The sequence below is a fragment of the Peromyscus californicus genome, unplaced genomic scaffold (assembly GCF_007827085.1).
Source record: "Peromyscus californicus insignis strain IS unplaced genomic scaffold, ASM782708v3 Scaffold_14__1_contigs__length_90479793_seg_2, whole genome shotgun sequence".
Classification (NCBI taxonomy): Eukaryota; Metazoa; Chordata; class Mammalia; order Rodentia; family Cricetidae; genus Peromyscus; species Peromyscus californicus.
The window spans coordinates 45,278,567-45,296,217 of NW_026294436.1; the positions used below are offsets into that span (position 1 = coordinate 45,278,567).

At 44.1% G+C, this 17,651-nt stretch overlaps 1 protein-coding gene across 3 annotated transcripts in view; it reads left to right on the top strand.

Moving 5' to 3' along the window:
* Window positions 1-17,651, top strand: part of Tnr (tenascin R) — a 403,889-nt gene that overhangs the window by 345,890 nt on the left and 40,348 nt on the right. For all 3 annotated transcript variants that reach the window (XM_052737334.1, XM_052737335.1, XM_052737337.1), the window contains 5 exons: window positions 11,291-11,380; window positions 12,593-12,856; window positions 13,434-13,703; window positions 14,848-14,967; window positions 15,862-16,008. In XM_052737334.1, coding sequence (XP_052593294.1) covers window positions 11,291-11,380; window positions 12,593-12,856; window positions 13,434-13,703; window positions 14,848-14,967; window positions 15,862-16,008 — 891 coding nt within the window. The remainder of the gene's footprint in view (window positions 1-11,290; window positions 11,381-12,592; window positions 12,857-13,433; window positions 13,704-14,847; window positions 14,968-15,861; window positions 16,009-17,651) is intronic.

Below are 17,651 nucleotides of genomic sequence, written 5' to 3' on the forward strand. Positions count from 1 at the left end.
CTTTTCTCTACTTTCCCCAGGCCACCTCCCTTTGATGCCCTGGTGCTCTCTGGGCTCCTAACCCATAGGTCTGCTTCCTTCATTTCCTCAAACACACTGTGCCTCCTGCCCTACAGCATTATCACTGCTTAGCTTATGTCAGATTCTCTTTTGGCACCAGAATTTACACATTACTTGATGAGGAACAAGGTCAAATAGACCTACACTCAAACAGTCACCTCTCTGCACCATTCTGCATACATGTGGCCAGGATTGTTTGACCTTCACCCTACACCTAAAGCTCCATAGAAGTCAGTCCACATTCATTTGTCTTGTTCATTGTTGAATCTATTGTTTAGCACAGTACCTATCACATACTGGATCCTAGATCAGTATTTTGTGAATGAATGGAGCAGCAAAACTTTAAAGTGAGAGCCTGGCTATGCCTTTTGTGGCCTATAAAGAGTTTGAGGTATAGTAGAAGAGAGTAAGGAACCATTGACAGATTTTATGTATTTATGCATTTACTTACTTGCTTTCTGAGACAGGATGTTACTGTGGAGCCTAGGCTGGTCTCCAACTCATGATCCTCCTGCCTCAGTCTCCTGAGTGATAAAGCAAGGCAGTACAATGAATAGGTACGTACAGACAGGGGTCAAGGCTAAGATGGGCTGTCAGGAATCTGTTGGTGATGTCAGAGAAGAGAAGATGGTGTATGGATTGAGGCAGTGCCCTCGGTCAACCCAATGCATGGCTGAGGTTGGGGAGCTGGGGACAGACCTTGGAGGAAATGGGACTCAGTCATAGCTTCATTTGATCCCACAGCACACCCATCCAAGAAAATATACCTGCTGGGCCTCATCAGAAGGTGGGTGCTTGAAGTGTGCCATATGGCCTTCACATGAGAGATGAAATAGACATAAGCTTGTGGGCCAGAGGCTGCCCATGAGCCCACAGACTTCATTTAACTTACGTCATGGCTTGCAAAAGCAGGTGCTGTCTTACTAGTCCAGGGGTACTACAGAGTAAGAATAGTGAACGAGAACAGTATGACTGAAGCTGTTTTCTTCCTGAGCTGAAATCCCGGACCTCCTTGCCAAATGAAACTAGTCAAAGTAGACATTAAAGAACACCTTTTCCAAAGAGATACACAGCCGGAAACACAACAAGGAGGTGGGAAATATGCTGATAAAGCAGGCTAACAGGAGGGAATTAGGCATGGAAGGGACTGCAAGCTGGTGCAAGGGCCTTGCTGAGAGCTGGCGACATTTATTAAAAAAAAAAAAAATCCCTTCAACAACAACAAAAAACTGAGTGATACAGGAGGAAGCGGCACATCCCTGCCTACGGCTACAGGATGATATGACAGGTAAAGTTTTACAAAAGTGGTGGCTAGCTGTTTGGATAGAAGCTACCCTGTAAAATCATAGAGAATCAACCAAAAACTAGTTATTAGTTCCCATATCAGGAGAAAAACAAAAACGAGAAGACTTTGTGCTCCTTGATACCAGTCTTCTACCATATACTTGCAGCTATGAACATTCCCATTGTATGGATGAGGAAGTTGAGGCTCAGAGACCCTAGAAGCTTGTACAAGTTCACAGCACACTAGCAAGGGACATAGTGACTCAGAGCAGCTTCTATGTCCCAGTGTAGAGGCTTTCTTTCCCTGGCTGCTGCCACCACACAAGTAAAATGTAAAGGAAGGTTCAATTTAAGTACTGCAGACCTGTAGGGCCATAGAAGATTTATTATTGAGTAATGGCTGAAATAGGTTTGTGGTGATATTGTGTTCCCCAAAATATTGTGCATCCTAATAAACTTATCTGGGGTCAGAGGACAGAACAGCCCCTAGACAGACATAAAGGCCAGAAAATGGGGCACGCTCCTTTAATCCTAGCATTCTGGAGGCAGAGATCCATCCAGATCTCTCTGAGTTCAAAGCCACACTGGAAACAGTCAGGCATGGTGACATGATTCCTTTAATCCCAGGAAGTGATGGCAGGAAGCAGAAAGGTATATAAGGTGTAAGGACCAGGAACTAGAGTCCTTAAAGTTTTTAGGCTTTTAGCAGCAGTACAGCTGAGATCCACTTGGATGAGGACACAGAGGCTTCCAGTTTGAGGAAACAAGATCAGCTGAGGAATTTGAGGAATTGGTGAGGTGAGGTTAGCTGTGGCTTGCTCTGTTTCTCTGATCTTTCAGCGTTCATCCCAATACCTGGCTCTGGTTTTGTTTTTATTAATAATACCTTTTAATATTCGTGCTTCATAGGTTAATATTTGTGTTTGAGTAGTGCTATTATATATCTATACACATACACACATATATATGTATATATATATATACACACACACACACACACACACACACACATATATATATATATATATATATATATATATATATATATATATATATAGCGTGTATGCATGTATAATATGCATCTCCTATAATTGTCCTAGGAAGTTCACAGCTGGGAGATTTATGAATGAAAACCACTGCACGATTTAAGGAGGGATTATATGCATATAAGAAAACCAAGTGTAGATAGTACATGCCTATGCTGAAACTAGTCCCAAGGATCACTGTTCTCTTTCTGAAGTATCTGGGGGCAGAAGGACTCAGGAAAGAGAGAAGGGGGAAGGGGAAATGACTGGTCTCAGTTCTAAATAACTATCTGTTCTCACTCATTGTCCTGCTTGAACCCTGAAGAGGAATTTCTCAGTTTCTTTGCCTTGTGTGTGGGCCTCCAGAAACCTCTTACTTGACTTGGACCCAGACCCATCACTTTCCATGTGCCTGGGTCAGCTGACCCCCCCTTCCAAGTCTCTATTTCTTCATTTGTAAGTGACACCTCTCACCTCATAGAGCCATTGTGAGAATCATATATTTCATTTTTCACTCTTTTTAAGTAATAAAATGTAACAAAATAGAATAAGATAAAACAAAAGCTATCACACTAGAATTGGACAATACAAACAGAAGGAGAAGAGCCCATGAGAAGGTACAAGAGACCCACTCATTCACATACTCAGGAATCCCATAAAAACACTAAACTGGAAGCTATAATATATGCACAGAGACATGGTGCAGACAAGTGTAGGCCCTGTGCATGCTGCCTCCATCTCTGTGAGTTCATATGAAGTTTGATCATGTTGGTTTAGAAGGCCTGTTTTCTTGGTGTCCTCCATCCCTTCTGGCTCTTACAGAGAATCATACATTTAATGAGTTCTAGGCAACAGATTGACTGTAAGTAGATGATAGGGGGAGGGGAAGGGGATGCTGAGGTCTGTTAGCTGATTTAGGATGACCTCCTTTGATCAGCATGATGCCCTAAATGGATATGGGCACCAGAGACAGAAGTGTCACTGAGGAAATGGTAGAGGCCTCTTCTTCCTGACCCACTGAGTCATAGTCTATATTTCAGAGCCTCGGGAAGCTTGTGGGCACATGGACACACACATTGGCAGAAATAATGCACTCTTCCAGAGCATGGCTTTTGATGTCACCCTACTCAGATTTGAGGTACAAAGCTTTATGGCCGTGCATCTTTGATCAGATCCCCTACATTTTCTGTTCTTCAGTTTCCTGATGTCTACCACAGAGCTGTCAAGGGGATTAAGTAAAACCGTGTGCGCCGTTGTGTGTAAGTGCTGAATTTGAAACCTGGAACACACTGACCGCACACTAGCCATTGGATTTTTCACTGCTTGACTCTCCACAAAGTTCAGCCCTAGACCCATCGCAGCCTGGTCTTCCCCTGGCACACCTTTAGACCTCCTTTATTCTCACAGGTCATTGCTACCACAGGAGGCAGTGGCACCTGTATTTACTATTCTTGACAGAAGCTCTTGTGTCTGAGGCTACCATGAAGCTTTTGCTGTAAAACCCAGGGCCTTCTTGGCTTTGAGGGTTCTGAGTTATTTAAAGGGTCCACAGCAAGTACACACCTTTCAGTCCCCTTCCACAAATTTGTTCTTTACAACACAGAACCTAGGCTCAGGTCTAGAATCCCAGACATTCCCTCATTACTCTCTGTAAGGCAATGCCTGGAGAATTCCCTCTGGGATACAAATTTGTTTCTAAGCCACAGACTATGTGTCTGCAGTGGTTTGGTTTTTTTTGTTTGTTTTTTTTTTTTTTTTGCTTTTCCTTGCTTGGGTGGCTTCTGAATCTTAAATGCTAAGTCATTTCTTTAAGGCTCAGTCTCCAAGTCTTCTATGGTGTCTGTTAGGTCAATGTTTTATGCCTAGAGTCTCCACAGGGTCCCAAAGTACCACAGATTTACAGGCTCATTAAGACCCTTCTAGGTTAGAACCTGGCACTGTGAAAAGACTGGCAGCACTCTGCTCTCAGATGACGAGCCATATGGAAGACTCCTGGCAGAGGAAGGGAAGGAGGGAGGAAGGGGGAAAGGGAGGAAAAGAAGGAGATTCTGGGTTCCTGGCTGGAATGAGGTCAAAGGAATGCCTTCCTGTCAGAGACTAGTGGAAAATAATAATAATAGTAATAATAATAGTGATAATAATAATAATTAGTATCAGTACTCTGATCATTGTGTCTGAGGTGACTCCTCTGCTCTGTTCTCAGAAAGGCCAGAAAGCATACTCGGCCACAAAGGAACAGGCTCTTGGCAACCGTGCATCCTCCCAAGCCTCTTTTCCTCCTGGACACTGTGACCAGGAGACAAAGTCAAAGGAGCTGGTCTCCATGGTTCCCCATGAATACTTCCTAGCTAGCCTGCTGCTGCTCCAGACTAGTGTTTCAATCTTTAGTCAACAAGCTGATAATCAGAACATCAATCAATAAAGGAAACCTAGAACCTATAGACATTGTGCCATCACATATGTTGTAGAAAAAGTAGAGTTGCAGCCACCACACGTCTCAACTCACACACGCACATATCTACACACATACACTCAAATGCAAATACATACACACGTGCCCACACATGTGCAGAAAAATGCCCATAACCGTGCATTCATACTCACATGCAGCAACACTCACACATGCTTACATGCATACATATACACTCACAATCATACTTTCATTCTCTCCCATGAAGTAACATTAGCTCATCTATACACATACAAACTCACAAGCTCTCACACAAATACATACAATTACACACTCACATGTGTACACATACATACTATTGTCACACTATATGCACTCACATACTTTCATATACGCAAATACATACAACTGCATAGGTCCATAGACACACTCATACTGCATATGCACATATATACACAAATACTTGCACATTTACATTCATACGCATGCAAGTACACACATATACAGCTAGTATCTACAAGCAGGCCTCATCAGTATGACTAGCCTTCTTCACAGCTTCTTATTGGTGGGAAACACTGGATGGGGACCACTTACTAAATTCATCACTTCTTCCTCAGGGCCTAGATGTGGGTCCAGAGATGGGAAAGTGAGTTCTACAGGACTTATATGCAGATATACTATTCTCGGGGAGATTTTCCATGAAGGAATTTGATACTTCAAAGGGAGGACAGCTGTCAAATCAACAGCCACCAAGGCATTTATGTCCACTCCACCCAGTCTATCCTCTCCAGCCACATTGGTGCAAACCTCATCCTCAGTGCTAGTTTTTGGGCACTTCTGATAGGGAGAGGTATGGGCTAAGGGTCTAGGGGCCTGGACAAGACAAAGTTCAGACTCCTTTGGACAAGGTCATAGTGACCCCAAGTGGCCACTTTGGTAAGGCACCCTTTAAAAAAATGTGGCCTGTCAGGGAGCTTGAAGGTATGGAGTAAGCCACAGAAACAGGAGGAGCACATAGAACATCTCCTCACAGAACTGAGGAACCAGGTCTCTTACATGTGTGAGAAGTCCAAAGCAAGAGAAGCCAGGAGACGAGAGATCAGAATGCTTGTTTCTTCTTTGGTTCCTTGGACAAGGAACACTTATTTACGGCAAAGAACCAGAATAGGGTGTTCCTATAAGACTGGGGTGATGAGCCGTGCTCCCCATTAATCTCACTGGCAACCAGAAAGTTCCATCTAAGAGAATGCCATTTACTATTGCTTTCTTTTTAAATGTGGTTTGAAAGTCAAGATGGAGTTACTGCCTCTTGTGGTGCTTTGGCCTCATCTGTATCCCCCAGCAGCAGAGCGATCTCCTTGAAAGGCTGACTCGCTGGAGAAGCCCCTTCTTATCCAAGATGGGAGGGCAGTTCCAGGGAGTTTGGCTCTCCATCTAATTAACATAGCCCATGAGGTATGATTTCAGGACATCTCAGAAGGTCTTCTATTCCCAGACTTCTCTCCATCTCCAGCTCTGCCTCAAAATTGCACTACCAAGGAATTTCGCTGTGCTGGGCCATGGCATCTGGTCTTGTTTTCATAAGTCAGATATGGCTTGACACAGGCTGTCAAGATTAAGATACTGACTGTAAGCTCCTTAAGGAAAGGGTTCATGGTTTGTGCCTCTCTGCGAAAACCAGTGGACTAGGACTAACTAAACCCTTATTTCCCGTTTGGTAGCCTTGAGTTCCATAGGCTTGTGGGAGAGAGACCCGGGGATTTAGACATGAAAAGGGTCCACATTAACTCATGCCCACTTGAAGCCAATCAAGCCTACAGATGGCAGGTGACTTACATTTCTGCTGGCGAGAGACAGCTCCTTAGGCCTCCTCCATCCCCGGCCTCCTCCATCCCCCGCCTCCTCCATCCCCCGGCCTCCCCATTGCTCCCCACCAGCAGCTGCAAGCATAGGTTTCCTCAGCAGGAGCAAGTGAGTGATTTTGCCCTCATTGAGGCCATCCTTGCAGTACAGCACTGGTGCATGCCCATCACCTTCCAGCTCTCACTAGCCCACTGGTGCTTGCCCTGCCCTGTTCTGACCACAAGGAGACTCCATCTTTCTTCATCTTAGCTGGATTTCAAGGTCCAGCCTGAGTCCCTTCTCTGGCTGCCACAGCCAAGCTGAGTCCATTCTCTGAAGCCACGCTTAGGTAATAGCACACGGTATTGACTCTCCGATTCTGGTTTGTTCACACCAGTCCCCAAAGCCAACTTGTATGACAGTTAGGGAAAGATACCAGGTTCTAAGCCTTGCTTTGTCCTGTGCTAGCTTTGTGGTCAAGGGATGAACGTCTCTGAGCCCATATTTGTTCATGAGTTGAGCTGCACGGGAGTTACTAAGGGCACACATGGGTCTCTATAAAAGGTACACTTGGAGCTGTCGTCTTCACCATCAAGACACTCAAAATCCTTGTTTTAACCTCGTCTTTCTTCTTATCCTTTCTTCTTTTTCTTTCAGATCACCTATTACTTGCAGCTCAGTGTTTGGCATAGCAAGGGTAGTCAATAAGTAATTAATTTACTTTTCCAGTTCAGATGCATTTTTGACCCTCAAAAGGACAAGGGGATGTCTTATCAGCTCACTTCATATCCAAAGCCCACAGCCTCATGCTTGACACACAGGGGACCCTCGGTAATACTTGCGGACCGACCGGATGAGCTGTGTGCTTTAGGGATTCAGAGAAGAATGGGCATATAGTGAAAGAGTTTAGGGAAGTGTCAGCCCTCAAGCTGAACAAAGGAAGTTCTATAAGGGATGGAGAATAGTGACATCCTATGGGATGACTTGTCTGAGCTTTTGTTAAGACAGGGAATGGAGCCATTTATAGGCTTTCACTCGCAAAAGCTGGATGGAAAAATAAAGGGATCGTTGATGGCGAGTGATGGGGTCTTTAAAGTGAAAAATCCCCCAGCGTGCTCTGTGTGTTGAGAGGGAGGTGCGGCAGCTATGCCTCAGATACCCATTTTCTTCTCCAGCAGAACTGCTCTTTACCTGCTGCCAAAGAGCAACAATTCACTCGCAGCGCAGGAGGAAAGCTGCTGAAAATCAAAGGGATACAGCAAGCCGAGGCCTGTAAGAGAGTCCCGCTTCCCTGTCCCCTAGACAGAAAGTCTGGGAAGAGCGCTCTAACATCTGCTGTTTTCGGGGGGAAGGCAATGCTGCTGTAAATTATTGAACATTTCATTTAAGCTTCATAAATAAGAAACTGGGATGAAAACATTACATGCTAGATCCGCTTGGCAACATATAATTTCTGTCTTACTGCCTTGATCTGTCACCCTTTGCCTACGTTGGAAAATTTCTACTTCATTATAAGCAATTGAAGGTCTCAATCAGTTGCCTGAGAAAAGCAGTTGGTGCCCTAAAGGTAACTGCATTCTCCAATGAGGGGGTGTTCTGAGGATAGTGGACTACATTGATGGCAATGACGGTGTGTTTTAAACAGGTCTGTATGCATAGCAATCACCTACTCAGACTAGAAACAGGTACTGAGACCAGCCAGAGAGCACTCCTCACTAACACCCTGACTCCTTGAGTCATTCATTCATTCATTCATTCATTCATTCATTCATTCATTTGCATCAGAGTCAGGGGCCAAGCTTCAGCAAACCAACAAAAAGTGTACCTAAAACCAACCTGTACCTGCCTGGGTACTTTTTGATAATGATAAGACCACCTACATGAAAAGGCTTTAAAAACATCCTAGGATACATCTCTGTGCTGGGTAATGATAATATTGATGACAATCATTATGGACAAGGACCTGTACACAGAAAATTCATTGGATCCTTAACAGTGACCCTCTGACATCCAAGCTTATTATTCCCATTCTTTAGAAACTGAGGCCTAAAGATATTAAGTAGTCAAAGTTATACATGTGGGAAGTAGCCAGGCCTGCATATGTAAATGTACATCAGACTCCAAAGCCTGCGATGCTTCAAACTCTACCTCTACTTTGGTTGACAGTTTCAGGAGAGAACCAAGCAAGGGTTAGAGAAGGGACAAGCTGGTTTGAGGTGGGAAAATGGAGCCTAATTCTGTTCTGCCCGGATAGGGCCCAACCGCATCCCTTCAAGGGAGACTCATGGGTAAGACCAGGTCAGATTCTGCTGTAATCACACAGAGTGGGAACCAAACCAAAGCCAGGAACAGGGTAGAACCTTCTGATTCCTATGCAGCATTCCTGTTTGTTGAAACAAGCCATTGGTTAAGGAGAGGCTAATCAACACATTCCCTGGAAAAAAATCATTGGTGTTGCCTTCGGGAAGCCACAGTAGCCCAGAGGATCAGATGTAGCTAGGATAGGAGAAACCTCCCAGGCCTTGAACTCTGAGGCTTGAAAAACTCCAAGTGGTCACAGATTCATTCCCATTGCCTCAGTTTCTTGTTTTTTTTTTAAATAAATATTACACCAAGTTGAATGGTGTCATCCTTAAAATCCATGTCCACCCAGAACCCACAGAAATGACAGTATTTGGGAAAAGGGTCTGTGGTTATGTGATCAGTTTCAAATGGGTTCATCTTAAACTCTAATCCAGTGCAATTGATGTCCTTTTAAGATGAGGAAACATACAGAGAGAAGGAATGTCACACGCCTGAAGAGGCAGAGGTTGTAGTGGTGCTGTTGCAAGCCAGGGAAAGAGAACTAGGCATCCTACCAGAAGCCAGGAAGAAGCAAGACAGGGTCCCTTAAAGCTTTTGGAGGAGCTTTGTCCTGCCAAGACCTTGTTCTCTGACATCTGGACTCCAGAACTGTGAGAGAATATGCTTCTGTTGTTTTCAGCCCCCAGTTTATAGTAGTTTATGGCAGCAGCCACAGGTGATTAATATGAGTGGATAACACTGCCCATCCACCTTCATGGGATTGTGATGAAGTTCCAAGTACATTCATGATTTAAAAAAACACAATGTTGCATAAACACAAGAGAGTCTTACAATCCATAGTGCTCAGGACCCCAGGCAGGCCTCATAACAAGCCTGATGAAAGGAATTAGCCAGACCACTGGAGGCCCCCAGGGATGGCGATGAGATTGCTGTATTTTTCTATAATCTAAGTCTTAATAAGTGGGGTGAGTTTGAAGCTAGTTATAGTAGAAGAATAATGGTCCCAAAGATATCCACATCCTAATTCCTGGCCTCTGTGACTACATCACCTTCTGTGGTAAAAGGGACTTTGCTCACTCGATTAAGAATCTTTGTCCTGTACTATCAGGTGGGTCCAACTTACTGACCTTGGTCCCTATAATAAGTTAGATTCGGGGAGGTCAGAGGCAAAGTAGATATGACAATGGAATGTGAGATCAAAGAGAGAGAAAAGGGTTTGATGATGTTAAGCTTCAGGCTTTCTGAGGGCAAATTAATAAACAAGAGACAAGAGAGGCATGCAGCCCCTAGAAGCTGAAAAAGCAAAGAAATGGGTCCTCCCTTGGGAGGACCAGAAGGAAGGCAACCTTGCTGAGCCATCTTAGATCCCAGGCCTCCTGAGTTAGAGGATCATTAATTCGTATTGTTGTGAGCTACTAAATCGTGGTAATTTGTCACAGTAGCAATAGGAAACTATTACATCAATCAAACCACTTGATCTGAAAATGAATGTGGAACAGTGGAGAGAAAGACTCGAGAGAATTCCAGATGCTCCAGGAACCTGTCAGTGATCCTTTGTAATAAACTCCCAAAGGATTTCCCACAAGGCTTATACCCTTTAATTTTGAATTCCCTTCAAACTCTGAGTCCATAAGAAGCCACTGTAAACTGTAACTGATCCGTAGCTTAAATATCCAGGACTAAGTGACTGACCTTGCCGGAGAGGTACTGGAATTCTGTACACATCTATGTTAAAAGCCTGATAGTCCCATGTTCTAAGGAAAAGTCTATACATTGTGGCCTCTAGAAGTAACCCAAAAATCCCTATGTTCATAGGTGTGGTCTCAGGACCTATTTGTAAAATATGTAATATAATCCTCCTACACATGGTCAAGAAACTCTTCCAGGGCTCATGTCTACACTGTTCCTATTGATTGTATTTTCTTCACACCTCACAGTTTAAGCAAGAAACCACTTCATTGTGTTAGCCAACATGAGACTCATGTACACAGGAAAACGTTCTAGACATGGCCACTTTTCCCAAGGACACTGACAGGGGCAGCCTCACTGCCTGTCTGAGACCCGTAATAAGCAGCCACTTGGCACTGGCCAGTTCTTCCTAATGACTTCATATGGATTTTCCAAGCAGCAAAACTGGGATTTCTTAATGGGTAAAATTAGGAGCAAACTGAAGGTGGACTAAACATGAAATCTAAACAGGAGTCTATGATCATTTTCTTCTCTCCTTTTAGCCTTCCTCATCACATACACCTGTGTGTTGATATATGTGTACACAGAGAGAGAGAGAGAGAGAGAGAGAGAGAGAGAGAGAGAGAGAGAGAGAAAGAAAAAGCAGAATAATGTTTGTTTCTGCATCTACGCACAGATCTGGTGCCAGGCACAGAATATGGAGTTGGAATATCTGCAGTCATGAACTCAAAACAAAGCATTCCTGCTACCATGAACGCCAGGACTGGTAAGTAGGAGAATGGTGAGGAAGGTGACTAAGCTGTAAGCATGTAAGACTGAGGTGTGTGGAGGCTAGCTCTGTTAGGATCAGACATGGGGTAACCCTCCCAGTGAACAAGACCCTGTTGAAAACCATTGTCAACTGTCAGCATCTACCCTATGCCTGACCTGACATCTGAAGTCCCACCCTATTCACTGTGGATCTGTGTTTGACCCACAATCCGAAAGTCCCCACAGGCTGATGCCATAGCAGACTGTATTTCTGTCTAAGCCACCTCACAGCAGACAGAATGTGTGTCCCCAGTCTGCATTGCAGGAACACTCAAAAAGGCCGCCACAATGAAGACCTAGACTTGGAAATGTCCTATATGATCCCAAAGCAACAGTAAAAGCCCACTTAAGATTCCTCCTGCTCTGGATCCAACAGTTTCCCTTCCAAGTCCTTGGGAAATTTCAAAGTCACTCTAGTAAGCTTAAATATAGGCATTATAGGGTGGGCAGGGTTAGAGGTTTGGGTCAATCCCTATTCCAAAGATTCAGCCTAGCATAAACAAACTTGCTAGAAGAGCACACTAACAAGAGTCTACAGAAGTCCTCATACCTGTATACCTGTGGTTAGAACAGCCCAAAATAACCTTTAAGTTAGGGAGGGGAAGACGGGAAATTTAGTTGCCAGGAACACCTTATCCTATGTGGTGCTGGCTCCTCTTTTTCTCTGTTTGGCTTACCAAGGGAGGATGAGTGAAAACAAGTACAGAGCATTTGCAAATCAGCAACTAGATCCATCCCAGTGGTGGATATATTCCAGCGTGTTGCTGCTAATAACCCCTTTCTACAGATTGTCCATCTGTTGTGTATCCCTGGCCGTCTTCCAAAGGGAAGCTATTTAACAAAATGTGAGAAGAGTATCAGCCATGACAAGCTAGGGCTCATGGTCAGCAGGTCTACCGGCAGCCTGGAGACACACAGGGTAGTTCCCTAACCAGTAGCTGTCCTACAGAGCCAGTGGGAAATAGGCTAATTGCCAAATGAGGTGATACATGCCTGTCTTCTCACACTTGGGAGGCAGAGGCAAGAGGATCAGAAGTTCAAGATCATCCTCTGATACATAATGAGTTCAAGACCTGTCTAGTCTATATAAGACCTTGAATGAATGAATGAATGAACAAACAAACAAAAAATAAATAAATAAATAAATAAAACTTATTTTAATCCACAGAACTTGACAGTCCCCGAGACCTTATGGTAACAGCCTCCTCAGAGACCTCTATCTCTCTCATCTGGACCAAGGCCAGTGGTCCCATTGATCACTACAGAATTACTTTTACCCCATCTTCTGGGATCTCCTCAGAAGTCACTGTGCCTAGGGACAGGACCTCATATACGCTGACAGATCTAGAGCCCGGAGCAGAATACATCATCTCTATCACTGCTGAGAGGGGTCGGCAGCAGAGCCTGGAGTCCACTGTGGATGCCTTCACAGGTACCTGGGGAGCAGACATCTCAGTGAGGTTCCGGAATAAATAGATCTTAATGTGAGAAGGTCATTTGGATGCCCCAGTCTTCCAAAAGAGAACACTAAAAGAGATGTGTAGGGTGGAAGAGAGGAAAAAATTAATACATACACGAAAAGGATGTGTTTGGAAGTAAAGGAAAGGGGTGGGTGAGGACGCCATGCATCTGAAATGTTATGTCTGACTTTTTTTACAGCCTGGACACAGTACTTGATTTGTCCCCACCTTGCCCTTCCTGCATTAAATCAATGGGAATGTTAAAGCTCTATGTCACCATTTTTTTTCCAAGCTAGAGGTTTTTTAAATCCTGGATCAGTATGATGAATACTTCACAGAAGTGCTTCTAGTTTTCTTAGAATTGACTGTTCAGGATATGGCTTGGGAAGAATTGACTAGGTGGGACTGGAGTGTGGGGAGGTAGGCCCTCTGAGCCAGCAGGTGAGAGTGCAGCCCTCATTAGCAAAGAAGGACGTCAAGGATCTCTTCTGCCCAACGACCTACTACCACACTCATGTTTCAGGGCCGCCAATCTTCTCTACTTTGCAGGCTTCCGCCCTATCTCCCATTTGCACTTTTCTCATGTGACCTCCTCCAGTGTCAACATCACCTGGAGTGACCCATCTCCCCCAGCAGACAGACTCATTCTGAACTACAGCCCCAGGGATGAGGAGGAAGAGATGATGGAGGTCCTCTTGGATGCCACCAAGAGGCATGCTGTCCTGATGGGTCTACAGCCAGCCACTGAATATATAGTGAACCTTGTAGCTGTCCATGGGACAGTAACCTCTGAGCCCATAGTGGGTTCCATCACTACAGGTGAGGTTGGAAAGGTTGGTGAAGGGGCTTCTCACAGTAGCCTTTGATAAGCCAATGCAATTTAAAAAAGGGAAACATTCAAGGAATAGCAAACTGAGTTTATGGCTAACAGGCCTCTGTGAGTTGTTCTGAAGCAGCTACTTCTTCCAGGGCTGCATAAGAAGCATACAATGAGAAACTCCCATTTGGAAAGTAGGATCGACCCAATGTTCTGAGGGCTCAAGTCATAAATGCATTGGTCCTAGATCTACCAGCCTAAGAAAAAATCCCTGGAAAAAGCTAGGCTCCAAAGGAACCCTTCTAAGTGAAAGGATGATGTTTCTGTTTTGAAGAGCCATCTTGACTACCCAACAAGTCAATCTTCCTCAGAATCAACACAGAACTAGCATGCAACTATGTGGTGACCTGCACTCAAAGACTGGGGTTGATTTGCACATTGTTTGGAAAACACAGTGCTCTAAGATGAATTGGGTCATTTCCATTTGATCATTTGCAAATGCAATCCCAAATATGATATGTGTGTACATAAGAACACCTGTGTTTAGGTAGTTCCCTATCAACTGACAAGAACTCACAAATTGAAAAAGTATATTGAACAATCAGCTGATTCAACTCCACAATTTAAGTATGTACCCTAAGTAAAATACAACTTAGGAAAGTATATTTGTTTGGGATTTGTGCTCTGAAATCCCTCTACAGTTAATAGGCAGTTTTCCCCAATTGAACCAAAGGTGGCTGCTAAAAAAAATTAAAATTAAAAAAAAAAAGAGGATAGTAGCGGCATTGGATCTTTCCAAGAAAAGTTTCCCTCAGAGAAGATAACTATGTAATTCCCTACTTGAAATAAATTACAGGGACTTAAAAGGAAGTTTTAGGTGGTCTAGATAGATAGTAATTGTTGCACAGAAGCCCAGATCTTGCCAACTTAGCTTCCCGTTGTTAGAATGTTCATAACTGACTTTGGTCATGGCCCCAATGCTTCAGGTGTGACATCACACTGGCCATCTTGTTAGGGATGTGCTATTAGTTATATAGGGCTGTGCCTGCCTATGGGACACTAGTGGATCAAGGCAAAACTAGGAATAGAAATTCCGTTTTCAAACTGTGCTTCTGTCTTTTTCCCACAACTCCCTGATCTTTGTAGGAATTGATCCCCCCAAAAACATTACAATTAGCAATGTGACTAAGGATTCAGTGATGGTTTCCTGGAGCTCTCCCGTTGCACCTTTTGATTACTACCGAGTATCATATCGACCCACACAAGGTAATGAAATGATTTTATTTCTCAAACATAAATGAGGTTTGAAGCTGGGTGGAGATAAATTTGGGGGTACAGTCACATCCACAGGACATTGGCCCCTTTCTGTGGCATACTCCCTCAAAATGAGAGTGTGTCTGTGAAGAACGACTGGGAAACCATGAGTTCACCAACTCCTCTCAAAATGGCTTGATTACATTACCAAGAAAGCCCGACACTTCACCAGTGGAAGCAACTGGACACCATTAGCTAGGCTGTGCAATGAGAAACAGTGAACCCTAAAAGACTTTCCCTAGAGCTAGGGCTACATGTACTCTCCTGAGCATATAGTCTAAGACTAGAATCCAGGAAATGGATAAAGATCCAGCAGAGCCAGATGGAGCCCTGGAGGAATCCACAGTGATATGATCCTAATTCTGCCGTTGCCGCCAATGTGTGAGTCAGAGAAGTTGGCTGAGACCTTGCCTGCATACTGCCAGCTCTTGCTGGTGTGTGAGGCATTGTTAACAGCGTGGAAGACATACCCACTTCCAGCTGGGGTAGGACAGTTTTCCAGGTGACCTTTCTCTGAGCTGCATAAGCACTTTTTGCAGCTCAGCCCACTACACTGCCTTGATATGGTCACCTAAGAGAAGACCAGTCTGATAGAAACTGACATAGTAAATAATTCATTTACTTTTGTTCTAAGAAGCCCATAAAATGAAAGAGTGAGGCCAGCATATAAGATTTATTTAAGCTCCACTATTACCATCTTATGAATTATTGATCTGCCTTCCCTATTGCATGCTGAGCCCACATCCATCTGTGCTTCATGACCCACTGTCCCAATGTACACTGAGCCATGGACCCACTGATGAGAGAGCTGTTGAACTTCTAATGATGGATTTTGTTCTTCCTTAGTGGGACGGCTGGACAGCTCTGTGGTGCCCAACACTGTGACAGAGTTCACCATCACCAGGCTGCATCCAGCTACTGAATATGAAATAAGTCTCAACAGTGTGCGAGGCAGGGAGGAGAGTGAACGCATCTGCACCCTCGTACACACAGGTAAACATGGCTCCCTTGTTGAGAGTCAGGTCAGGACATGAGGAGTGGGTTTGAAACAAACACAGGAAGCAGGGTGAGATTATTCCAGTTCATACAGCCGGTATCAGGTTCCTTGGCCTCCTCTGACTCACTGTGCCCTGCAGGACAAGTTGTAAGTTCTCCCCCCAGACTGTACTGTCTAATTATAGGAATTTAATAATGAGTCACACTCGAGGAGTCTTGCTGATTCAGGTTAGGAATGTCCATGGAATTTCCACTATGAAGAGTGCCCTTTCAAAGACGCATGATGGGGACGCATTCCACAGCAGATATTTGAATCTTTAAGACATTCGGGGTGGGAGAACCTCAGGGAAGGGTTGTTATTTCAGTTACAGAAAATTGGGGGATGAGATTATTATCTTATATAGCCACCCTTTGCCTTTGCTTTATGCTCCAGGAAAAAGGTTCTAAGTCTTTTTCCTGTATGAAGGCAATGGAGGTGAAGTTGACAGTGTGTAGAATCCTTAGACACCAACAGGAACACTGTATAGTCCTTGTTCTCCTATATGCTGTCTAATCAGATCCAAGAGTCCTCTGTGTCCACAAGCCCATTCACAGAAGGAGCTCCAGAGGAAGAAAAGTTGGGGAGATAGAACAGCTTGTAATATTGGAAAGTGGGGAAGAGAATTCCCTTTCCCATACCTTCTTCAGAAGACTAGCCCTTTGGATAAGCCTGGGGACAGAGCTCCCTTTCAGCAGCTCTGCTAGCCTTCCTTCTCTGGTCCTTAAGCAAGTATATCGGTAAAATCAGCAAAGATTTGCTATAGATGTCACTAGAAGGCACAACCATCAGTTTCTATCCTCAACATCCAGAACAGACCTTCTAGTTAAAGCATAGTTTCCATCACATGTAGGAAAACATTCCGCCTGCCTCGTTAAGAGAACACCTGGATTTCCCAACACTGCTTAATTTCCCTGGAGATGGTGTTTCCTGAAGGAGGGAAATGTGCCTAAAAATTCCTCACTGCTTTGTAGATACTCTCACATGCGCCAAAACAGCATCTCTTTACACAGTGGCCAAAACGTCTTTCTGAAACATAGAGTAGCCTTCTCAGGACAGCACAGAGTATGCTAACCTTTCTGAGTCTCCCTTCTTCAGGTCTGTGACTATAGATGCACTAGCTATGTTTTATCAGTCAGTCTGGCCCTAATCCTCTAATTATCTGTGATCATTAAAGCATCTGGTTAGTAAGTGTTGACCAGAAGTAATGTCCACTGAGCAAAGAAAGTCCCTTTTCTGCCCTCCTGAAAATTCTGCCATATTTTCTCATTGAACATCATAAAATGGATTTCTAGAACATCTTGATCCCAAGATAAGAGGGCTGTGACCAGGACCAAAGCTAACTCCTAGGATTCTTGGCCACAGGCAGCAGACATCTCAAAAGCAGAAACTCAGCAGCACACTAAGCCACATTGCCCTCCAACTTCCTGGAACTGTCCTGTTCTCAGAAAGTAGTCACAACGATCTTAAAATTTTTAGAAATGAGAACTCCTTCAAAAGATCATCCACATCTCAGAAATCACCCAACTATACTTCAGTAAGAGCAGCATTTGAAGAAGTTTTTGAAAGTACACATTATAGATAAAATTCAAAACATTAAATT